The 27,481-nt window shown below is 34.8% G+C and overlaps 1 protein-coding gene across 2 annotated transcripts in view; it reads right to left on the minus strand.

Moving 5' to 3' along the window:
- Positions 1-25,610, minus strand: part of cntnap2a (contactin associated protein 2a) — a 352,125-nt gene extending 326,515 nt beyond the window's left edge. The window contains exon 1 of one of the 2 annotated variants that reach the window (XM_042752140.1): positions 25,205-25,610. In XM_042752140.1, coding sequence (XP_042608074.1) covers positions 25,205-25,292 — 88 coding nt within the window. In that variant the 5' untranslated portion in view covers positions 25,293-25,610. The remainder of the gene's footprint in view (positions 1-25,204) is intronic. The other variant, XM_042752141.1, reaches the window with a different exon arrangement.
- Between the last annotated feature and the right edge of the window lie 1,871 nt (positions 25,611-27,481).

A 27,481-nucleotide genomic window follows, 5' to 3' on the forward strand; every position in this document is an offset into this window, starting at 1 on the left:
ATTTCGATGCATTAGATGAAGCATTGAAAATAATGCCACTTGCCACCACAGTGGCAGCCTTAACAAGCCTCATTAACATAAAATACCTCTGGAGCTCTACAGCTCCAACGAACGATAGATGACTTTACTATTTGGGCTGTATGAAAAAGCAGAGCGTGTAGAAAATGACTGTTGAATATAGCACACGGCTGCTAAGCAACAAATAGGGGAGGGGTACTTTTGGACCCTGTTATCCATCAAAGTAAGCCCGCCGAATCCCGGCTTCACCTGACTGCTGTACCTTGCAATGATCTGGTTTCAAGTTGCTTTCCCTCATAGAAGCTTAAAGCCTTCTTTTTTTGTCAAGAACACACATGTGAAGCTGCTGCTGTCCTGTCTCTCACACTTTCTTACTCGGAGAAGCTGTCAAAAAATCTCAGTAACTGCAAGGTTTTGATTTAGAATCTACTTGATGCAAACGTGTTTTCTCCACCACAGAGAAACACTCACTTGACATTTTTGTGAATTGCATCCTTCAAATTAAATTTTCAAAATCATGTTTTTTAAATGGTGGATAAACCACAAGACACTAAAATATATTTCAGAAATTCAGACAAGAATGTCTATATAACTATATAATCAAGTTGAGATACTTAACCTTCATAAAACAAGTAATAAATGTCCAATGTTTTTTTGTTGTTGTTGTTGTTGTTTGTTTTTTTTTTTTATTTGCGTTTCCAGCATTTTTGTGCATCTGAACCCATTCCAACAATGACTGTATGAATTAGAGATCCATCTTTTCACACTAAGGATAGCTGAGGGACTCATATGCAATTATTACAGAAGGTACAAATGCTCACTGGTGCACAATTTATTTATATATATATTTATCGTGCACCCCTAAAATTTACCCTGATCTTCAAATTCAAAAAGATAACAATCAAACCCCCCCGCCCCATAACAATAGAAATTGTTATTTTATTTATTAAAAAACTGAGCTGTTTTGGTGTAAAAGTTACATTTTCGTTAACCTTTAATTAAAATAGGTACATTTACAATGTTAAAATCTACGGAAGCAAGTCATGCAAGTTTGCTAAATGGTCCATAAGATCAATAACATGCATTTAGAAAATACATAGGATGAATTTTGTAAATATACAGAAACAGAATCTCAAATATACACCTAACCTACCTTAAGAAATATTCCGTGGAGTAAAATGTGACAGCCAGCCCCAGCCTCCTCTATTATGTGTGCTATTTAATTGATGTGGTCTGTTCTGTAGTAATCCTAACCCTTGAGGTTGTTTTCGCGACTTATGTGTCTGTTTGCTCTGAAGGAGAGGTGAGGGGTTTTTAATGACTTGCAGCACTTCAATACATTATACCTGAAAATATTTGTGCTCGGGTCTTGTGCGAGCGACTGCCATAGCAACTGTTCACAAAGGTGCTCGGCGGGACTGTGAGTGATGCAGCCGAGAACATCAGTGAGCCGTGTGCCTTTGAAGAGCTGGAGAGGGAAAGTCAGGACACTGCCAGCACTTCAGAGATTCACAAACATACACCTCTAGTATTTACAAGGAGCTACGAGGTTATTTACTGGCTTGTAATCCTTAGAAACGAAGCACTTACTATAGTAATAATATTATAACAACAGGATTTTCCATCATAGGAGAGATGTGTGAAACTCATGTAAGTGGTCTTTTAACTAAAAATCTTGCCATAGTTAAATTTTGCTTAGTGATGCACTGAAATGAAAAGTTTTAATTTAGCCATCTTTTGGGGGGCTAATTAGCTCGAATTGCTCAAACTGCTTGAAATGCATGAACTGCTTGTCATTTCATGCCATCTGAGAAGTGCTATTTTAGACATGGCTGTTTCAGTGTTTCATCCCTCAAATAATTTTTTGTGCAAGACCAAAAATTACTTTTTGGCAGAATAATTTTTGGTGTCCAATATTTTGATGCATAATTAATATTGTTTGCACTTCCAAATTTACTATGTATTGACTGGTTACAAAACAGAGAATGAACAGTATTGGTTTCCAAAATTCCTGTGAATCATTCTTTTTTTTTTTTTTTTTTTTTTTTTTTTTGTACTTCCAAATTTAGCATAAAGTGATTACTTACAAAACAAGCAAAAATCAGCCGAATACGTTCGGTTTCCACAATTTCAGTTCATCGCTAATATTGTTCACACTTCCAAATTTAGCATGTAGTGAACGGTTACAAAACAAGCAAGAATCAACAGTGCTTTGCATCACTGATGTCAAATCTAGCACATTGAGTTTTAGTTTTATGGTCAAGAGCAAGGTTTTTAGTGAATAATGATTTAAACATTGCAAACTAGCTTTATGGACTGTTTTTGAGGTCATTTTATTATGTTGTTTTTGGAGTGTTGCATGAAAAAAGTAGCACAAAGAGTCTTGTCAAAAACATTAATGCAACATCTCCTTTTGTTTTTGATGGAAGAAAGTCTAAGAAAACTGTTCTTTTTAAAAGTCTTTTGACAGTGAAGACAACCAATCTAAAATATCTGCATACCGCTTGAGTAAACAAGCAATGGCCAAAATATCACATTAAACTCCCTCACTGAATTCCAATGACTTTAGTAAACACCTCAACAGTCATACACCCACGCTAATAATACAAGTAATACAATGCAAAATTGCTGTTCACCCACACCTCAAAAGGGAAACAAACTCTTAAGAAATACCATCATCTGTAAATATTCATAGTTTTAGCTGACCTAGTTGAAGTTACAATTCTATAACTTGCTGATTTGTCTGAGGTATAATACACAAGGGTACTGCTTAGTAGAAAAAATACTTATGAAAAATGATAGTCTTTGGGGATTTTGTTGATTCACACACAAAACCATGTAGAATATAATCATACTGCAGTCATCTTTCATAACATGAAGAATACAAAAATGGGAATTAGAAAATTGCATTCTCATAGACGCATTACATTACACAGCTATGTACAAGACATACTGTAACTTTAAATAACACCATTCTACATTCAGACTACATTCTCTAGTCTAAAATCAAATATAATATCAGATAGGGATATGAAAAATTACATATTTTCAATTGCCAGGATGACTAGTTATAGGTCTTAACTGGGCTATAGTAATTTAGCCAGTTTTAGGTTCAACTAACTTAGATCTGATGCATTTGGGTATTTGCATAAACTATGTTATTGCTCCCAATATATAAGCATGTAGGCAAAGAATCCAGGGGTTAAAAAAACTCTACTATTTTCAACTTTATACAACATCTTAAAACGCAATAATTTTTCAAAAAGAAGACACAACTTAAAGGGTTTTTCAATGCAAACTATATAAAAACATAACATGTTCATAGTGTACTTAGATAGATAGATAGATAGATAGATAGATAGATAGATAGATAGATAGATAGATAGATAGATAGATAGATAGATAGATAGATAGATAGATAGATAGATAGATAGATATTTTTACGTTTAATTTAATGTGTTACTTTTTAACTCTGTATTTGTTAAATTTACTTGCAATTTCTGAGGCAAGTTTGTTTCTAATCTTTTTTTCATTGTTATCGAAACTAAAACATATCAAAACAAGGCTGCCTATTCTCTTGAATAAAGCAACAGACTCTTACATGCTTATGCCATTGGGTGTCAAAATTCTGAGTTTTATATGCCAGTCTAACTGCATCAAATGGAAAGCAGCATCTGTTGAGACTTCCTGATGAATAATGGATAGGACTGAAGAGAAGCTTTAGGCCTGATCCACACAAGAGTCCCTCACGGGTAGGAAAGCGGCGGAGTATTGCTGGCCAAGGGTACCTGACTCACACACTTTCCACCCTTTCTACATGAACCAACACTCACCAGAGCCACAACAGAGACCATGCAAACTGGTGATAGAGACATTTCTCTTGACAACTTAGACAAAAACTGCATGACATTCGCGTTAAAAACACAAATAAATTGGCCTAACATATCAAAATTTACAGAGTGTACACAAAGCAAACTAAATGAAGAAGTAACATTAACAATTTGTGAATTCTAAAGATTTGGTTGCGTACACTAACTGTATCTGACGCGTCTCTATAATTACTGAAAAGAATATACTTTTATTTTCTAGGACAATCTTAAATGGTATTATCTTCTAAAATAGATATCTAAAACACTTGGCAATGTCATGTGCCATCTCGCATTGTTTTGATACTATTGTTTTTAACTGCAGTAACATTAGTCGTTTACAAGCTGCAAGTGCAGTGTCACGGTGTACAACTTCGTGAACACCATCCTCGCTGGCAAACAACAGGATACAGGCTTAGATCAGATGGTAAGTAAATATTGCACTTTTCCCAAAAATAACCATTTATTGAATTATTGAATGGTATTCCATCACCATTCAGTGAGAATTGCTTCATATGATTCAATCCGTAAGTGAGCTGTCCGAATGAATTCTGAACGATTCAGACCATTGTGTTCAGCCGTTTGACTGAATCATAAGAGTGATTCATTCGGGAATTGTACATCGCTAGTTTGTTTCCCAAACCGACAAAAGAAGTACAAACAAAATGATTGCTAAGGGAAAATGTTTCACTCTGTATAATAACTCCTGTCAGACAACTATTTATCATTACAGTTTTTCTCGATTGCTAACACATAATTCATGAAACAATTCACAAATCACTAGTGAGATTAGAATGCACTTTCTGTACTTGTTTTGCACTATTTCAGTTACATATACATGTGTTAATTTAATAGAAAGAAGTGTGATCACAATGTCCAGATTTTTTTAACTACTTAAATTTGCACTAAATATTTTGTATTTACTTTGTAACAACAGCTGTTCTATCTAAATAGTTTTTGTTATTGTTTTTTTTTTTTAATGGGGGCAAAAGAAAATCATGTTTTTTTTTAATTATTTAAAAGCAAATGTAAACATTTTGAGATATATATATTGAATATCGTAAAAAATTTTACAAAAACAAAATACACATCCCTAATACAGTACAGTTTTTCTAAATTGCTAAAACACATTTCTTGAAACCACCAGCCCTAATACAGTACAGTTTTTCTAAATTGCTAAAACACATTTCTTGAAACCATCACTCATTTTCTCAAAACCTTAAACACAAATCCAAATACTCAAACTAAATTCATAAAAGTTCTGACTCTTCCATCAAAATCAAACAATCACTGCAAAACCATTTCACTTGCACTCTAAATTATATGGTGCTCTCAGATCACACACACGAGTCAATAAAATAAACACTACAGAGCATTCATTAGACACTACAGAGAAAAATGGGGAACACAGCATCCAGAACATTACAGAAAAAAGTATATTGTATTAACTAAACAATTTTGCAATTCTGTAAAAAAAAGTAGTAATTGCAACTGTGTAAGGTGAACATATTGTATAGGCCTACTGTATGTACTGCAAGAATAGTATTGTGCTGAATAGTACTGAATGTTTGTATATATTCAGCACTTGGATACTGCAAAAATACTGCATTCCAACCGCAAAGGCCATAAATGTAAAATAAAACTCTAAATAAATAGCATTACAGTACACTCAAATACTGTAAGTTGCTGCAATTGTAAAATCAGGGTCAATGAGAGATTCATTCTGTCTCAGCCTCATGTCCTTGTGCTTGAGTCCGGCCTGAGGACTTTGTCCACATCACAAGTAATGTTGTCTTTTTTGCCAGACAAAGAGGAAAAACCCTCTAGTCTGACAGATCCAGCCTTGATAACACTCTCTTAACCTTGCTCTTTCTCTCCTCATCCTCTTCCTTCTCATCTTCCATTTCTTACATGTACTCTTCCTCCTCTCCTTCTCAGATTGTTTCCATCTATTTTTCATATCATCATCATTCAGTCACCTGTGCCACTTTTGCACTCTGAACTGGCTCATATTTTCTACAGTTGGTTTGATCACATCGTTAGAAACAAGTATGAACAATTTTGAATTGTTGTGTGTAAACGATGACAACTGTGCTTTAGTTGTGTTTAACTTTTGCCGCTTGTTTAGAATTTTGCAGCACAATAGAGCCTAACTGCCTGAACGTGTTTAAGGTTTAGCAGAAAGAGTGCTTTATTCAACAAATTGGTTTAAGCTAGTGAGAATTTCCTTCAGAGATTGGGGTTTAGTGTTTTAGCAATTCAGAAATACTGTAAATGAGGAGATAGTGTCTGTCTGAGACGCTATCTGAAATATCAGTCGTTCAGTCACATTTGAAGATCCTGTTGAAATGAATGGGTAGTGCTGTAAAATGACTCACACCTGTCTCACTTGTAAATATTTAGGTAATTACAATTTTTTATGCAAGTCATTTCATTACTTTTCTTAATAATTAATTGCAGAATAAAATTGACAGCACCCACAATTAGTAGGCTAATCTGTATTTGTGCTTTTTTGAATAAACAACACTGATATTTTACAGCAATTAAAAAGCAAAGAGGCATGTTAAATTAACAGATGTACACACTCTAAACCACAGTTTCCATCTCCTCAGAAACAGCTGCATGTGCTCCTTAATTCACAATGTGACACTTAAATTGAAATGTTAAGACAGGAAAACCTGGAGAACAAAGCATATATGACTAAACATATTTAAACATATTTAACTATATAACCAGTTGTGGAATGGTTTTTAAAAGCCCTGTTTTAAAAGCTCTGTTTATTAAGCATATTAACTTTGAATGATTTTGAAAATTGAATTTCTTCTCTGAACATCTTAGCAGTCCTCCAAGTAGGAGATGACAACCTTAGACTGTATATATGTGCACTTCTGGTAGCTCAGATTAATTATTTTAAGATTTACCTGTAGGTATATAACCAAACATAATTAAGGGAGAAGCCCAAAGGCATAAAATAGATTGAAACGACAGAGCTTGGTATATAATTGGATAAGGGGCTTGATTAATTTCCTTCTACAAGAATTCATTAATACTTACCAAATCCATATTTCAAAGAGGGCATTTTAATCGTATTACCTTCCATTTCAAGTTATTGATTTATTACAGAGTTGACCTCACTGTTTAAGCTTCTGCATTATAAGTCCAGTGCAAACAAGCATCTCTCTTTAGACATGAGCTGCAACTGACAAAGGACCTTTGACCTCATCCCCTTCATTTTTATTTTCCCATCCTATTTCTCTTTGTCGCCCACTACCAGGATTTATTTTCCAAATCACCTGTGCTCTTGTTCATATCATCCTAAGATCCTGACTGGTTTGCAACTTAATGTTCACACATGGATCAATGTGTGCTGTTTGAGTAAATTTTTGTTGCTTGAGTTAATTATATTGTGTGTTTGTGTTTTCTGAAAGAGTAAACAGTGCAAAATGATGGCGATTTTGTGTAGAGTTTTGCAGAAAACACTGAGTAAATTGGAACATGTGTGGAAACGTGTCTTTGTTTTGAGAAACGTGTCTTTGTTTCGAGAACTGTATGAATGGTTTGGAAAATTGGGCCAATGTATCAGTTTAAGTGTGTTAGCAATAGAGAAAAACTGTGATACAACCAACCAATACTTTAAAATATCTGAAAAAAAAAGGTTTTACACAAATTACAATCATTTATGTATCATTTGTCCAAACACAACAAACTAAACTCTGTAATTTGTCATTTAATCAAATGAACATGTTATATTTTTGAATAGACCTACTGTAAGCTGATAACTATTCGGTTAAATGAGATAATGAGAGAGAAGATGAAAAGTGTAACAGGTAGAAAGAGATGATCAGAGAGAAGGATGTGAGAAAAGAGGAGAGGAAAAGGAAAGGAGAAGAGATTACTAGAGAGGAGGTTTGCTATGATTGTTGATAAAATACAATGAAATTCTCTTCCAGATGCAAATGAAAGGCAAGATCAATAATTCAGGATAATTCATGAATACAGCAAACACACACATGAGTGTATATACAGTGGTGGGCAAAATTATTAGAACACTAGTATTTTCACCAGCTAAAAAAAAATCTTATATATATATATATAAACAAACAAACAAAACAAACAAACATTTCTGAAAACTACAGATCAGTCTTTTACAGCACAGTGGTGGATATATATATATATATATATATATATATATATATATATATATATATATACATATATATATCCACCACTGTGCTGTAAAAGACTGATCTGTAGTTTTCAGAAATGTTTGTTTGAAGTTCTTGCTGCTAAAGGTGGCATGAACAGATTTTAAGTTTAAAGGGGCAATTAGTTTTTTCTCATGGGTGACACCAGGTGTTGGAGAAAAATTTTGTTTTTGTTTAGATATACACAATAAATATAAAACAAAACTCGCTGTTGAAGAATTACAATATTTGTATTTTCAATAGCACATTTGTGCATCTACAGCTGAATGTGTTTTGTAATCAATAGTGAACACATCTATAGATGTAATGTTAATATTTACTTTTAATAAATGCATAACTAGAAAAAAATACAGTGCTTCATTTTGCAGTAAAGCTGAACTGTTTGGTAAAGATAATTTTGTGTTCGGATGGCTATGCTAAGTGTTTTGAAAATAAGTACATTGCATTGGAGAAAAGTGTCAAATCGATTGAGAAAACTGTAGAAGTTAGTTAACACATTTCACATGTTGCCAAATAGTTACTACAGCAACAGATGGCATGTTCATGCATTTTGATATCAGTTTCAGATAATATATCGAAAAACATAATTAATTAACCATTGCTGTTTTTTTAACTCTATATAATAGATTTGCATATCACAAATTGTATTTAAAAAGTTGCATTTAATTAAAAAAGTTTAATAATCACATTCTGAATTAGAAACCATCCTATGCAAGATAAGACAGATATAGACATCTTACCCCAAGGGTCTTATTTTGTCTTTTCACTTCAAAATATATATATATATTTTTTACTCAAATCTAAAAACATTAGTGTGTATGCCAGGCACTCATTAACAAATAGGGCAAAGACAAAAAAAAAAAAACCTTGATCAGTTTTCACAAAACTAGAAAACTACACAAAATTAGATCTATTAGAATTAAAATTAGAATTAAAATTAAAACTAACCAAACTGACCAAATCTCACAAATGTTGATATTTAGATTAAAAGATGAAATTAAGAAAATCATCACCATTCACCAAATATATAGAGATTTTGTGACGTGCTAAAAAGAAATATTAAAGGGAAAGTATAGTAGTCAATGGCTACCATCAAATTTTTGATTACCAACATTCTTCAAAATATTTTCTTTTGTGCTCAACAGAAGAAAGAAACAAAATGAGGGTGAGCAAATTGACATTTTTGAATCATTTTTGTTTGAAATATCCCTTTAAATTCACCTTGCCTCATGGGGCACCTTACCCCATCTTATCCTACATGTAGTTATATTTTTGCTTGTAACTTATAATAACAGTTATAAGCAGCTATATATAGGTCTACTTTGGCAGCTGCACCCAGCGGATACACATTTTCAATTAATGTGACTTTGGATGCCTAGAAAAGTTTTTTTTTTTTTCTCCTGCTGGCAGAAAGGAGCAGAAATTGAAAGGTGTGTTTTTAATCTTCCTCCGTCCCCTTCTAATAGTATAAAATAGTACCACAATCTCAGAATCATACTGAAATGTATGAATGTATAAAAGTCACATATATATCGAGGTGTGGATTAGCTGTATATCTTGACATTCATAAATCAAAAGTGATTACATATTCATGGGAGGCTTGTTGCTCCACTGCAAAAAGGAGCAGTGATACATAACTCCTAACAAGCCACAAGTGAGACAGATCCATGGAGGGGGTCCACATATGTACCTAAGATAAGTGTGTTAATTTATGGCTGTTTGCTAGAGAGGGGGCAGATATTCCCTTGAGACTCCTGCTACAGCAGTTAGTGATATATTTGAATAATAATGCAGAACTACTTAAACTTGTCCTGTGTGTGGTTAAAGCTGTATGTGCATTGAGCTTAAAGACTTGGCAGAGGTTTGAGGAGGACCTACAAAGACCAAATGAGTGCTGAATGGGCCGACAAGAACACCTCAACCCTTCAAAAATAATTTAGCAACCCAGCCTCATTGGAAAAACTGCCCTGTGGCGATATTTCTTACGTTTGAGCATGAATCTGGCAACATTTTATTATCTTGGTTGTTGTATGAACAGCAGCATTTCATAAATTAAAAATTTGGTGAGTGGTGCTAAAAGCGCATTTGGTTTTATCAGAAACAGATGAACATGAATTTGTAAATATTTTATTGACTTGGTTGCTAAATGTATGATGGTAGATCATAAATAAAAAATTCGGTGAGTGGCTCTGAAAGTATGTTACATATTGTGGCAGTTCAGAAATTACATGTCTGGAGACTGATGCAGAAAGTCTGTTGAATTTTATCCAAAACATATGAACATAAATCTGGCAATGTTTTATTACCCTTGTTACACAAATCCTTCATTTTGTAAATGAAATGTCTAGAGATCAGCACTAAAACATGTTAAAGTAAGTTTTATGTGCATCTGGCAACATTTTATTGCATTGGTTGGTGAATATCGTGGCAGCGAGTAGCACTAAAAGGTTAATGTAGCACTAAAAGGTTAATGCATTATCACGTAAAAAAAATTGGCAGCGGCTATTTGCACTAAGTGTAAATAGCGATAGAGGCTATTTAAACTAAGTGCAAATAGCAATAGATGCTATTTAAACTAAGTGAAAATAGTATATTTTCTTAGCCATAAATGCTATTTACTCTAAGTGAATTAACTCATATTTCTATTTACTCTAAGTGAAAATAGCAGATTATATTTACACTATGTTAAAATAGCAGGATTTTCTGCTATTTATAGGCCTACTACTTATTACAAATAGTGGCAATTATCTGCACCTCAGTATTATAATACATTATAACACAGTATGCAGTGATAACGTATTGAGTGTAAAATATCATTTTAATTCAAATTATTAAATGAATGCCACCTTACTGGGACAATAAAGCCCTCCATAACCCTACCAGATATTTTATTTTCAACTTTTTGATTATTTCTTTAATTTTTTATTGAAAATAAATGCCTTTCTGATGTGATATGAGATTTGAAAAGGTAGAAAAAAAATTTTTTCCCATTTACACTGTCATAGAACAGATCCGATCTGTGTCACATATGAGCAAAAAATCGGAATTGGTTCACATTTAACTGCCAGTGTAAACGAGGCCAAAAAGACAACAGTACTGTACACGCGTTACCATCTACGACACTGGAGTTGATGTTTTTGTTTGCCATTGGTTATAGTGTTGACTATCCCTATAACACGTTTGTGGGTGGAGCTAGTGTAAATAGCCTCTGCCAACAAGGCGGGCTATTTGCACTTAGCCAAACATATGGAACTGGTTATTTGATAAAAATGTCAAAATGTAATAGCTTAAAAATCATAAAAAAAGATAAAACACACATATGGAACTGGTTATTTGATAAAAATGTCAAAATGTATTAGTTTACAAATCATGAACTATGGTAAAAGTGTTTTGAGGTCATAACATGGTATTGTGTGAAAATAAGCCCTTATTAATCAAATATCTCCTGTAATCCTATAATCATAATTTGTGTTAACATAAATGAAAGTTGCTGGTGTTTTACTGCCTCTAGTGTTCATTTCATCTGTAATCAACAGTGAATTATATGTATAGGTATGTTTTTGAAGTTTTGCAAAAATGTAGGTAGAGGCATGTTTTTCCAGTGATCCTGTGTTGTGTTTTATATCTAAAAAGAGAAAAATGTAAATTCTGCATTACTCCCAAACACCAAGCCATGAGGCCAGCACCTCACAACACTTAAGAGTAATATGTTAATAATCATCAAAGCGCTCTGTGGACACTAAACAGCTTGCTGAATGCAAATTACGCATCTTTATTCTAATCTTAAGATGTGGTGTTAATTAGCTAGGTCTGACAGGGCATGCACTTGTAAACAGTATGCTTGCGTGCCTTCATCGACCGCTCACTTAGAGCTGCTGGTCACCTGGGCAGGTTAGTAGGTGCTCCTGTCAGTTATTCCATGAGATAGTGGTCCACAGTCGATTACACCCCCCTACACAAACATACACGCTCTCTCTGTGAGGCTGCATGTAACACATGGCCCTTTAATAGTGTACTAAGAGCCTCTCCATCTCCCATTATGGCTCTAGCTGGCACATGTTATTCGCCAACTCACGCTTCTCTAAAAATACCCCGCACTGACCAAGCAGGGCACTCGCTAGGGATACATCAACAAGTATAAACAAGTCAAAAAGCCTTTTTTAAATGCTGCCCCCAATGAGAGAGACAAGCAAGGGAGCGCTGTTTACTTAGCAAATTAGTTTGCAAGCTAATGGCTAGCTACCCCACTAGCCACCCTAGTAAATGATATATAGCCATAAGTGGCTCTTAGAGCTTTTGAGTGAGAGATAGTAGAGCCCTTAGAAATCCTCCACATGTTTGTCTCTTTATGTAGCTGAGAAAAAGGTACATGATGACTGAGAGAGCTAATGGAAAAGGCTCTAAATAGCATGATTCAGATAAGTAGTTTGAAAGCTAGTTTGTTTAGCAAAGTCCACACAGTCATTTAATTGCATGCAGAGGTACATTATGATGATGCTCACAGCTATAGTACTTACCTGATTCGGCAGGGAAATACCAATGCCATACACACAAGATAAAATGTGTAACTCATAATTATATATAGTTTGGATAGAAAAATAAAAGAGAAGGGAAAAGCATCTTTTTGACGTTCGAGGCTGGTCAGTCCTGTATGGTGAAAATTCACCTGTCACTCAGCAGAAGCAGCAAAATGACACATATGCCAACATGGGCAAGTTGTCTGATGTGGACATCCTGAAAACATGAACAAAACTACAAAAGGTAAAATAATTTATGTCCAAGACTACATTAAATCAATGGTTTGTGTCCACCATAATGTACAATTTGTGTTGTAAAGTCACCAAGGTAGCGGCTGGGTTTCAGTTCACATATTTGAATGTCATTCTAGAGACATTACATAATTTTTTTTGATGCAAATTCCTCTGTCACTTAGTAGAAGCAGCTAATTTATGCTTATGCCAACCTGGACAGGTTGTGTGACATTACAAAAAAGAAAAAAGAAAAAGAAAGAAAACGTTTAATGTTTAATGGAAATACAAAAAATTAGAATAAAATTTGATTATTAAATAGATTAAATAAAATAAAATTTAACACATTTTGATTGGTTTGTTTGGTTGGTTGGTTGATTGGTTGGTTGTAACATTATAAAAGTCTTTACTGTCACTTTTGGTCAATGTAATGCCCTCTTGCTAAATAAAAATATTAATTTTGTATAAAAAATGTCCTACTGACCCTAAACCTTTGAACAGTTGTGTATAATAAACATTTTGGGTACTGTCTTACATCGCCACTTGATTTCCAATGAAAAATCTTTTGCCTGAAGCAAAACCAGAGGAGAACCACAGTTTCAGACACATTACAATACAAGAGGTACATCTGTACACATACACAAATGTGACCCTGGACCACAAAACCAGTCATAAAGGTAAATTATTTAAAATTGAGATTTATACATCAGAAAGCTGGATAAATAAGCTTTCCACTGACATGTGGTTTGTTAGGATAGGGCAATATTTGGCTGAGATACAACTATTTGAAAATCTGGAATCTGAGGGTGCAAAAAATCTAAATATTGAGAAAATTTAAAGTTGTCCAACTGAAGTTCTTAACCATGCATATTACTAATCAAAAATAAAATTTTCATATATTTACAGTAGGAAATTTACAAAATATCTTCAGGGAACATGACCTTTTCTTAATATCCTAATGATTTTTGGAAAAGAAAAATCGATAATTTTGACCCATACAATGTGTTTTTGGCTATTGCTACAAATATGCAACTTAAGACTGGTTTTGTGGTCCAGGGTTACAAATGTGTAAAAACTCCCCCCAAAAATGTAAGCATACTGTAAAAACCAAGAAAGGTTGCAATGGTCTTTGCTACATGTAACCTGTTGTTTCTCTTCCAGCAAGGACAATATGCAGCTGACATCTATAGGAGGGAGATCATTTCCGGCTTTAACTCCAAGGCGGCTACAGCTCAGGCCCATGGACATTCGGCATGCAGGAAGGAAGAGTGCAGAGACTGACATTAGAGACAAGAGAGAAAAGACAAATAGAAGCACTCTTAGGCAAGAACCTGTGCCTCTACTTGGAGATGCAATCTGCAGGAGCATATGGGGCGATTTCTCCCCATGACCGCCCGCCTGGTCCACTGCACTTCAGGTTTATTATAGGGACTGCAATGGAGGGAATGGGAAGGGGACTGTCATAGCCAATCACACAAAGTGACAATACAGCCTCGAAACATACTGGCAGCACTTTTGTTTTATTATGCACTGATCGCTTTGATTTGTGGAGGGCGAGTACTTGGAAGAGCTGCTCTATATCCCGGCACTGGCATTACACCATGGGTCGCAGCACTCAGCACAGAATAGTGCATTAGTAATTGTCCCATAGATTAATTCATGAGCCTGAGGATAAATCACAAAGTAGTAGACTGAGAGATGAACTTTGGTGCCATTCGTCAGATGTTTGACATGTATTACTGAGCGAAATGAAGAGCAGATACAGAGCATGAAAGAATTGTACGTGAAGATCAGAGAGCATAAATGGAGAGACTCAGATTTACAGGATTATGTGCACTTCTGCAGGGCAATCAATAAAAATTAATTCTGATAAAATATTTAGAAGAGCAAAAATGACAAAGTATGAGCTGTTAATTGTATCCTGTCATTGGGTCGGGTACTTGATACATCCAGGCTGCATTTTTAAAATAACATGCAATTGTGCCCCCGAAGAATGAGTAGAGTACGCTTTGATGAAAAATTCAATTACAAATAAGATGTGATAAGGAGAAACTTGATTTAGTTTCTGATCCAATTAGATCTCTCGTCTTGCTCTCGAAGAGCATTCTGAAAAACTTCAAATGTAAAAGTTTGAAAGATCTGTCACCCACGCATGACCGTGTTAGATACAGAACCGCATATCTTCTTAACAGATGCCTAGCATACTAGCATCACTAAGCATTGCAGCTTTTCTAATATCCCCCTCCTTTCTCTGACTGAGTTATTCAGGGGATTAGCAGACTATTATTTTTATTTATTTATTTTTTAATAGTGCACAGTGTCAAAGCTTAGTGGAGGCATTCCTCTAGCTGCGATTAGACATGCCTTTAGAATATGCAAATGTAAAAGTGGGTAAAATTGGTCCGTGTTAGACAAGAGGTTAAGTCTGCTCAATATTTTTCTCATTTATAGTTTAATTTTCCATAAATCCAGCATGAAATCTAAATATACTCTTCAAAAGTTTGGGGTTGGTAAGATTTTTTTCATTTTAATTTTTTTATGTTTTTGTCTCATATGCTCACCAAGGCAGCAATTGATCAAAAATTCAGTAAAAACAGTAATACTGTGAAATATGATTGCAATTTTAAATAACTATTTTTAGATATTTTAATATAATTTATATTTGTGATGGAAATCTGAATTTTCAGCATCATTCCGCCAGGCTTCAGTGTCACATGATCATTTAGAAATCATTCTAATGTGCTGATTTAGTGCTCAAGAAGCATTTCATGTGATCATCAGTGTTGATAGTTGTAATGCTAAATATTTTTATAGAAACCTTTTTTTTTTCAGAATTTTTTGAACATTTATTTAAAATTAAAATATTTTGTACCATTATAAATGTCTTTACTGTCATTTTTGATCAACTTAATGTATCCTTGCTGAATAAAAGTCTTAATTTCTTATTGACCCCAAACTTTTGAACAATAGTGTACATGAAATCAAAATTACAAATAAATTCTTGCTGTGAACAAATCATTGTAGCAACACAAATAGCACTTTTCTTCTTCACTTTGACTGTATTGCTAACCATCATGGGTATAATCATAAAAAACTTAAATTGCAAATATTGTGTAATCATAAGCTTATGATGAGAACAACCACAGTAAGATGGTTTAATTTAGGCTTATGTGTCTTTATCTTGACGAGATTTTAAATATTGTGGATTTCAACGCTATCCAGGTCTTGGCTGCATACTTTGGCACAATGATATGGATAATCTCCCCCTGAACACTCCGATTATGATTGCAGAAATGAGGCTACATATTTCCCAGAGGTATAGGAGTGTGTTTGTTTAGTGAACACAGCTACAGCATGACAAATTCCCTTCTATGGAGGCTACAGTTTCTAAGTCTTTAAGCTTGCTTACTTTTGCTACACATAACATTCACTCATCCCTCTTACACCCTGAGATTTGTGCCAATTTCCATCATCAACATCTCTGACTACAGTAATCCAAGGTCATTATTAGAGAGCAGACCGTTAAAACCTGGCTGAAATGTGTAGTGGATGTTTCTTGTAGTGTAGCGGACATTTATTATGAATATGGCTTTAATGGACAGCTCATCTCTACGGTATGTGCTGAATTTGACCCGCATCCAGAGGCACAGTAAATCTGCAAGAAACAGTTGTCTTTTCACAATAATTTTTGCATATAGAGCCCTTTAATGTAGGTGTTCATTTTTTCCATTCACAGTTGTGATATACAGTTTAATCATGAATATACTTTTGTCTTTAGAGCTCTAAATATTTGACCATATTTGTCTTCCAGCATAAGCTAATAAACTGTAGAAATCTCAGAGCAGCCCCCAAACATTTTTTTCCACATCTCAATTAGTTGATATTTGGCTTTCACAGGAATCTGCGTGTTTGGTTGTGGCCTCAGGGCTCCCAAATACCGCCTCTAATAGGTCTCTACAGGGGCTTTCACACCAGAGGAATGTTTTCATAGTTCCTATGACTACTGGCGGAAGTACCTGCTTTTTGCCGTGTTTGCATTTCAGGAACTAGGAATGATATTAGTTATAGGAACACCTGTTGGGGGCACTAAATTAGCCACTATTTTAGAGTAGGGTCAAACCCAGCACAATAGGAGCTGCTTTACCAATGACAGAAGTATATGTTTATTGGCCAAACACATGCTGTCTAAACACGCAGCAATGAATGAACAATGAAAACAGCAATAGATGGACCGACGCTGAGGTCAGCAGCATCACACACATGCACTGTGTTACTCTCATGAACATGCGTCGAAGACTGATGTGGAAGAGAAGTAATTGTTGAATAAAGTTTTTTTTTTTTCCTTTGCACACAAAAAGTATTCTCGTAGGTTCATAAAATTAAGGTTGAACCACTGATGTCACATGGACTATTTTAACAATGTCCTTACTACCTTTCTGCGCCTTGAACGTTTCAGTTGCGTTGCTGTCTATGCAGAGTAAAAAAGCTCTCGGATTTCATCAAAAATGTATTAATTTGTGCTCCGAAGATGAACAAAACTCTTACGGGTTTGGAATGACATGAGGGTGAGTAATTAATGACAGAATTTTAGCATAATTGGCTGAACTAACCCATTAAATAACGTCGTTCTCAGTTGTAACAAATTGGTGAGTTGTTTGTTTACATCTTAATTAGTCTTCCCATCAACACTATTATATATTTATTTAGACTGATTGGGGTATGTGGAACGCACACGACAAAGAAAGGCGGAATCTATCACGTGAACCATGAATATGACTTTTCCCCATTCATTCGCAATCAGACAATCACGCTTTAGGGGGTCTATTAAAACTCAGTGGGTTCAGGAAAGAAATATGAGACGCTGTCACTGTTGGACAGTGTCACTTTAATGACATATTTTATAATATTTGCATTGTTTTTTATACTGTGAATTATTTTCTCATCAATTACTTTGAGGAGGCAATTCCACCTTTGCTGACCTATATATACATAGGCTGGTCCGACTAATGTTTGTGTGTTGAGATAGAAACAAGGCACTGTAAGAAGGTAAAATCAGATTATTAATAATCATCATGTGGTCCATGATCCAAAAGCATCTTTTTAAAACATCCATTGTAAATATTCTTGTGTGAGGCCACCAATGTCTAAAAAATGTGTTCAGTCAGAATACATGAATAAATGGCTGCCAATGGAGAAATATGTGTTTTTGCCTCTCAGGATGGTGCAGTTACATCTTCTACCAGCAGGGGGAAACTGCCCACACTAACCAGCTAAACCTTGACCCCAGAGGTGAGACTTCATTAAAGTTTAATTAATTATGTAAAATGATTCCAATCAATATAGCTGGGTGTGTTTAAAATAAGTTAATGGGAAATTAGTGTAGAACAAGTCGCTGCACTTAAAATAACAGCATATAATAAGCTGCATTATCTAACACAAACATTGACGCAGGATTAATTTGTTTACTTCAAATAGATGTTGAATACATTGGATTGTTTTTCATTTTCATATTGAATATACACTGTTATTCACAGCGGTATGCCCATGAGTTGAGAGCGCTTACGCTTTATTACTAGTCTGCTTAAAGAGACAAGAGCAAGTGCACTCAGAGTACAGCAACCACTGTGCTATTAGATGAAAAGCTCACTCCTGTGTCTAGAGCCTATAGTCATAACAGCATCTCCACTGCCTGGAGAAAAGGGAGAGAAATTGTGTGTGTGCGCGATTGAATACTTGAATATGTGCGCATTATAGAAGTGTGTGGGTGAGATAGAGAGGAAAATAGTATGTGTGTATATAGGAGACAGACAGCCAGCAAGAGAGAAAAAGAGAATAACAAGATTTGGGTCTGTGTTTGTCTGTGTCATTCGAGGTAACATAGGCTGGGGAGAAGTCGCTTCTGTCTTCGCTTTAAGTCTATCAGACACAGTTCAGGTCTGGCAAAGGAAATAGTTTTCACCTCTCAAATGCTTATCAGAAATGTTTGGGGGTCTATATAGAAAGAGAGGATTCCATTGATGTGAAGGAAGCACTTTTTAACTCTCATAGGTATGCTATGATTAAAGCTGCTATGAAAGCTTGTATCCACCTCAGATTAAAAATACTAATACTAATAAATAAGGTAATTGTGACTTTATATGTGACAATTGCTAGGCCTTTTCTCATAATTTCAACTTCATATCTTATTGTTACAGTTTTATTTCTTGTAATTGTGATGTTACTGTTTATCTTTGGATTGTAACTCATATTCTTGTAATTGTGACTTTAAAAATGTGACAAAGTCACAATCATAAGAAAAATAGTTCAGGCATACAAAATTTCAGAACTGACTATTTTTCTCATTTTCTCATAATTTTCTCATCATAATCATAACTATATCTCACATTATTTCCTGTAACTGTTACTCTGTATCTCACAACATCACAATTGCAAAAAAAATTCTCATAATGTCATCTTCATATTTCACACTTCTGACTTTATTTCTCAGAATTGTGATGTTTTATCTTGTGAATGAATCATTTTTACTTTGTGACACAAGTGCGGCTTTATTTTTAGCTGTGATCTCAGAATTTAGACTTTTTTTCATAATTGTGACTGTTGCTTGTCATTGTGCCTACTTTACATTTGCAACATTAGTTCTCATAACTGTAACTTTATTTCTCACAATTGTGATTATTTCTCACAATTCTAACTTTTTTTCATAATTTCAACTTAATTTCTCACAGTTGCAACTTTATGTCTCACAATTGCATCTTTATTTCTCCAAATTGTATTTTTTTTGCTTGTAATACTGACTGAATATCTCATATTTGCAACTTTATTTCTTTGTAACTGCGACTTTGTATCTGACAACTGCAATTTATACCTAACAAATTCAACTTTATTTCTCACAGTTGCAATTTTATATCTCACACTGTGACTATTTCTCATTTCAAACATAAATCAGGTTATCCTTGCAATAACCTGATTTATGTTTTTTCTCTGAAACAAAAGGGACATCCATAAGATGCTGTTTGGAAACAAAGACAGTCAAAATTCAATGAGCGAGATCCAATTTCTAATCATAATTTTAGCAATCTCCAAAGAAAACTAAACATTTTAACTGTGGTTTGTGCATGTTGTGAATGGTCCCTACAAACAAGGCCATTTATCAGGTGTTGGACACTAAGATTTACTGCAGCCATTCAAAGAATAGTTCAAGCCTTGCTCTGACCCCTCACTAAACTGGTTTAACCTACATCCTTATATGTTCTCTGATCATTCTCTTGTAACGTGCTGGCCAACATCCAAAGGTCTTGATCACAACAGAAACTGCATTTGCTTAATGTCAAAAGGAAATAAACAATTTTTTTCAGAGAATTTTAAAAGGTCAGTTTGACTTTCTGGCCTTGTGTACAAACTTATCTTGGTTAATACAAGACAAACCGTTTCGCTAGAGAGTGTTTCCCTTCAAATCAATTTCGAATCAGTCATACAAAACTAAAAAGGCAGCACATTAGGAAGATTGTAGAATCTGCGCACCTCCGCCAAAGACAAATGTTGTTATTTCAGCTTGCCACTGCATTCAAGTTGTTGTTTAAGGTCCATTAATACCCAATTTACTTACAGAAATTAAGTGAATTAATCTTTCAGGGACTGCCTGCACAGATGCCTGCCATTTGCTTTTAAGTGGTAAAAGTGTTGGTTTAGAAATGACAGACAAATACAGAGACAAACAAAGAAATAAAAGAATGAAGCAGCTTATGCATTCAATTTACCTTACAAAGTGACCTTAAACAGACTCACTGCATCTACATGTTTTGTAAGGACAAGCAAATTGGCTTGAACTCAGGTGACCAAGCGTTACATCCTGAGGCAGCAGTCTTGTTTTCCCATAGGGTGTGCAACTTAAGAACTGAACCAGACGAGTGGGTTTAATTTCAATGTTTTCCTATAGCATTGTATTGCGCAGTAAAGGTCTAAGTCTTAACTGCTATGCTTTTGCAAGTCCTTTGTTTCTATCTGTCAAATAAAAAAGCCATTTTGTTGATTATGGGTAACAACTTTTGTTCTACGAAATTGCTGCTTCTAGAACAGACAGAAGTGTTGCATTAAAACACATTGGGATGACATCATCTATACAAAGAAGCAAACCAGGCTCATTGGAAATACGTGCCTTTACATACTTTTCTGCAACACCAGAATTATGTACCTAACTGCATGTTTCATGGCAGTTTTAAAGTGAAATGTCCAGAGAGTGGCGCTAAAACACACTTTTAATGCGTGACCGTGGCACGTTTTTATTACATTGGTACAGGCACGTATTGCAGCATTTTTAATATGCTGCTTGAGGTATGTATTGTAGCTGTTCAGAATTCAAATAATCCGGGAGTGTTACTAAAGGTTAATGCTCTATGGTGTTGGAAATATCCTCTACACCAAACCAAACCCTAAACCTACCTAATAGTGTTAACAAATGCAAAAGTAATATAAAAACGTATTTGCAGATGCAGCCGTGCTATTTTAACTTCCTTAAACGGATTTGAGCTGTTTTGTCGAACCGTAGTTTCACAGGGTTCGTATAGGAGTTCTTCATCACCCAACTCCAACGTCATATCACGTGAGCTACGGAGCAAACCTACTGAATTAGAAAAGTCATGCATATGAAGTTGTACATGTGACGAAAACTTTCCAAAGTATCAGTTTTCAAATTGTGCAGGATGTTAAAATTGTTTTGAAGTCATAGCGTAATATTCTGCAAGTAATTGTGTAAAAAATTAGCCTTTATTAATCAAAACTTTGTACCTGCAAATCATACTTTGTGTGAAAAAGAATAAAAGTTGTCTGAGTTTTACTGCCTCTAGTGTTCATTTCAACTGGAAACTGCAGTGAATCGTACATATAGGTAAGTCTTTTCAGTTTTGCAGAAATGTATGTAGAGGCAGGTACTGTATTTCCAATAAGCCTATGTTGCAAAGAAGATCTCAAAGAATAACATTTCTCAGATAGACATATTTCTTGTTTAACATGATTTTAATTGCTGTCTCTAGATGAATTTCTTATGACATCTCAGTTTCTAAGAGCAGTCTCCACAGCATAACATCCACAGTGACATGTTCAAATTCCACTGAAACTGTGACTATGTATTCTACAAATTTGCAATTTATCCCTCACAATTGCAATTTTTTTTTTCTCATAATTTCAACTTCATAGCTCACACTTCTGACTTTATTTCTCAAATCTCTGATGTTATATATTGGGATTGCAACTTTAAATTATTGCAACTTTTTCACAAACTTTTTCTCTGTGTTTTAGAATTGACAACTGTTCTTATAAATGCATGTTCATTTGTAAAATTGAAACTTTATATCTCACATTTGCAACTTTATTTCTCACAATTGCCACTTTATTTTTCATGTTTACAACTTTATTTCTCACAATTGTGGCTTTATTTCTCATGTTTACATCTTTATTTCTCGCAATTGCAACTTTAGAACTCACAATGGTGACTATTCTTAAAATTGCGATATTTTGTGATTGCAACTATTTCTCACAATTGCAACTTTATTTCTCACAATTGTGGTTTTGTATCCCAGAATTGCAACTTTATTTCTCACAATCGGGACTCTCACAACTGCAACTATTTTCTGAGAATTGTATTTGCAACTTTATTTCTCACAAACTTTGTTCTCAGAATTGTGAGAAAAAAATTTCTCATAACTGAATAACACTTCTGAAATAGGCATAATAAAACAATTGTAATTGTCATCTTGAGATTAAATTCTTATGAAACCTTGGTCTCTAAGAGGAGTCATCATTGAGCAACATCCACAGTGACATGTTCACATTCCACTAAAATAACTTTGCTTCGGATCAGGTCATTGAGCTGCCACTTTGACTATCTTTGGCTGCTACAGAAAGCACAAAACCTGACAGCAAGCCACGCTGATTGTGTGCTTGATGTGATTAAGGAAATTACACTAATGCCGTCCATTGTCTGGAGTAATTACAAATGATTCTGCTTATGTGCTGTGGTGAAACTAGAGTGAACAAAAAAAAAGCCCCATCTAACTTTCACTCCAGGCAGCAGCCCCCATATAAGCCAAATCAATCCAGTTACCTTTTCTTTTTAATCAGACCCGTGAGAGATTGTAGGGAGATGGATGTTTATATCAAATGCTCTGGTAGCCTTGGCTAACAAAGAGAGAAAGAGATTTCAAAACCTCTGCAGCTCAATTAACATTTGCAAACTTTATCTCAAACCTCAATCCATCTGTCAGAGAGAGTATCAACTATCTCAGCTACTCAGTTTCTCTCCCACATGTAGCCGCAGAGCTGGAAAGATTAATTAAAAATGTCCGTAAGTGAATGATCTTGTTGATTAATCATTATTTTGGCACACTTTTATTCAAGTGAGTCTTGGCTGCTTCTAAATTTGGGCCATTAAGTAACTGACTATTCCAGGCTGTTAATCTTATTATTCCTGGCTACCTGTAGTCTGTCCGACATTAAACCTTTTCGCTGACTTGCATGCTTGCAGTAAGTGTGTGCAATAAATCAATACTGGCGAAATCAGTCATTCATAATTCTCATGGTCAAAAAATGGTTGACTATGAGCTGCTTTAGGTGTTGATGCAGAACAAACATGGATTTTATATTATGAGACCTACCATCCAATTATTTCTAAGAACCAATTTCTCCTTGACTCTATTGATTTTGCAGTGCTAACTCTCTGCAAGGCAATTAGCCAAGTAATTAAATTATGTAGTAATATTAAAGTGGTGGGTGCTTCAGGCTATATTAAAACCCATGCCTAATTCCACAACACTGTGTGCTTGCAAAAACTATTTTTGTCTTTCTTTTAAAAAAGTGTGTTATATATATATGTATGTATACCTCTAACTGTTATATTATGACAATAAAAGCAAAATCTATTTATTCATCAATAAATAAGTAGTACAATAAAGTGGAAAAGGGTACACTTTCACTGCTACGAAAACAACTCTATTCCAGCTAACAGAACACTATCATGCTACTTTGTTCATCCAATAGCAAACTGTTTAAGAGTTGAACAGACGCAGAGGTGACAGTCAGGGTAAAGCGTCAGTGTTAAGGGCAGCTCAGCAGGGAATCCAGCAGCTCATTTCCAGCTCATGACTCATAAAACTACATTTTAAAAATAATCTGCCAATGTGTTCAAATGTGGCATGTGAAGAATTTGACTTATTTGTAATGGGGAGAGCATGACGTGTTGTTTTGTAATGCTGAATGAGTTGTAACACTGTCAGATTTAACGGGCACCACCAGGAGAAACACTGAACTAAGCTAAGAAAGTAAAAATTACACATCTGGTTTATGATTTGTGGTCATGTTAACTGACAGTATATGGCAGAACTGATAGCATCTAAATCAGCAGGTTGTCTCGTTTAATTTGATATATAACATCCACAAGCTTTTCATCTACATCTAGCAATATTGTGGCTGACCAGACAGGGAAGGTTGTAACACTTTCCAATCAATTGGTTCAAGATAAACAGAATGGTACATTTGACATTAATTTGCTTAACACAAATAAATTTTGAATAACATACTATCTTTTCTGTTTTTAAAGTTGTTTGCCTATGGTGCCTGTTTTTAATTGAATTATTTTAATGGAATTAAATTAATATGTTTACCATTTTGAAGTAAAAAAAAAAAAATTGCAATTAATTCAAAATAAAATAAGATGATAGGTGATAGCAATAAAATATTTTGTATTAATTTTAATACATATATGTTTTTATATTAAAAAAAAAGTGATGCAAGTTCGACCTCAATAAATCCATTCATAAAACGTAATGTTTTCTATTAGTGTTACAGTAGTGATATTAGGGTAGGTTGTAACCGCAGTTCTTGTACTTGTAAAAAGATGACATAAATTAGCAGCATATTTATGAACAACCTTAATATGAGAATAAAGTTTTAGTTCCAGACGTTTAAACAAAATGTGTTGCAACACATCCCGATTTTTCCTGGAATTTCACCGGTCTGGTTCGACAAAACTGAAAAGCTGTCGTATTTTCACATGCAGTGCCACCGAGATGCTTTAGGTTAATATTTTTAGAGGAAATATCATCTTCACCACCTAAATATATGAACCATCTTCCCATCAAAGGCTAGATTTATTGTTGGTCCTTGCCGACAGTGATAAACTGCAATGTAACGCAATGACCACAAGACCAACATGCAACTGCAAATAATGCAAGTTCTTCACAAGAATCCGTAACTATACACCAGTTCCATCTGTAGAGTAAATGCCACCGGACTTATAGACTACAGCACCCCAGCGTGCCAGATGCCTCACGGTGCCCATCACTGCAAAAGAGCCACGGAATCAATGGCAACTTACGGGATGATGGAGAAGCTGCCTGAGAGATGCTGATGTGGCTTAAAATCCACAGCAAGAGCTTCAGTCCGGTCCCGGCGGGTGGCTCCATCTTCGACAACAGTGAGATGAGCGGAGACGCAGTTACTTTTCCTTCTCGCGCGCGCTGTCCGGAAGAGCAGCTCCACAGAGCGAAGCCTCTAGATGAGCGAGACCCGCACTAACCGACGCTTCTCGGCTCTAGTATTCAGTGTCTATCAAATTCAGCCTAAGAGTCCGGCTTTTCAACAGCAACAGACTACAGTGGAGCACTTTAATGCGGTATTTCAAGCCATGTCGAAGCGCGTGGCGCCGCGCGCTTCTGTAGCTGTGTGACGCCTGTCTCGCGGAGGTCGCTGTCCAGGTGCTGAAGTTACTCCACGCAGCGCGCGCTCGTCCATTTAAACACAAAACCCCTCTCTCCTCTGAGTTGGTACGTTCCACGAAACAGTGGAGCAGCCCTCGTGGGACAGGGGCCATTGCTTTGAGCGCCTTCTCATGGGCAGCATAGAATAACTAACATTTGAATGAGAGTCGCTTTCATGTTTGTAACTAAAGCTGTTTCTGGAGGACTGATGATAATGGGCAAGATCTTGGCCGTGGAGTTCACTCAAATTACAAGGGCAGTCGTACGAGATGTAATTATAAGGAATTATTACTGCAGAAATATGCACAGAAATATATCCTTGTACAAACGGGTCCGGTAGAGGGGTCTGTGGTAAATCGATTGAGAGAAAGAAAATGTTTAGGGCTGTCAAAGTTAAGACGACGTTACCTTGAGATTATGTTGGTAAGACTTTAGGCTACAATGAAGTCTCATTAGTAACGTATTGACTAACAACGAGCAATACGTTATAGTAATTATTAATCTTTGTTCAAATGACTATTTATTGCAACTATTTATTGTAAGTTCCTGTTAGACAAAGTCAATTAAATAATATTATCAGATTCCCTAAAACGTTTAATTTTAATAATGTAATAAAATAGAAGTATTTTAATTGTTAGTTCATGTTAACAAATGGAAACTACTGTAAAGTGTTACCAATTTTTTAAATATTTTTTAACACATACCAATCTTGTTTCATTCTGTTTTTTAAGAAGGTTGGAAATCCATGATTATTTGCAGTCATAGTTTTTAACAGTAAAAATAAAAAATAAAAATAAAAGAGAAAAAAAAATTAAGAGAAAAAAATGTGTAATTCTAAGTAGTTCTCTCCTTTCTCCTCAGTGGATTGATCTGAATCAATATTTATTGTGAAAAGTGAAATAAATAAATAACAATAATCCAGTATATTAAGCAGCTAATTCTTTCAGATCTGTGCCTTAAAAATATTTTTTTTTTCCAAGTAAGCACTCACCTTTTTTCTCAACTTTTATTAACAGTTTTTTTGCAATTTATAAATCATGTTGCAGGGCAATTCATTTAATTGGTAAAAAAAAAAAAATAATAATAATAATAAAGAAATTTGTATTGGTTTTTATTAAAGAAAGTGCATGAAAGACTCATTTTAATCTAAACAGAGTTGTAATATTCCTAGTTAATAAAATAATATATTATTTTAAAAAATGAATAAAAGGTTCATTCAGATGGTATCACAAACAATTATTGTAAGATACAAAAAATCTTTTTATACTTTCAAGTTTTTTTTTTTTTTGTTTTGTTTTTTTTTGTTTTTTGAAAAAAATGAATTGGATTCACAGCCTCCTGAGAATATTGCTCTTTCACTGGCTTTTTCTTCCTCTCTGGAACAAAAGTGCCCAGCAATCCTCACCTGCGTATGCTTGGATTTTTGTGTGATATTTACCCACCTGTTTGAAAAGCAAACTCTCAGCAGAGTGTGAAAGAAACACCATCTGTGCAAAGGCAGAGAGGGACAGCAGATACTTTCACTTTTCTCCAGGTTCTCGTCTATCAAAAGCAGTGCTGCTGAAAATGCAACACATCTCATCCTGTGATTTTTCCTCTATGGCTGAGCAGATGTTTGGCGTAATCACTTCAGGATGGAGATAAACATTTGCTTTGCAGTGCATCAACAAGCACAGTAGGTATAAAAAAAAAACTTAAAAGAACAATTCACTCAAAAATGAGAATACTGTCATCATTTACTCAACCCCATGTCATTCCAAACCCAGAATTTTCTTTCTTGTGTGGAACACAAAATGCAATGTTTATCAGAATGTCTGAGCTGCTCTCTTCTATACAATGAAAGTGGATAGGGAACAACGGCTTTCAAGCTATAAAAACATGATAGTAGTCCATAT

The sequence above is a fragment of the Cyprinus carpio genome, chromosome B24 (genome assembly GCF_018340385.1).
Source record: "Cyprinus carpio isolate SPL01 chromosome B24, ASM1834038v1, whole genome shotgun sequence".
Lineage (NCBI taxonomy): Eukaryota > Metazoa > Chordata > Actinopteri > Cypriniformes > Cyprinidae > Cyprinus > Cyprinus carpio.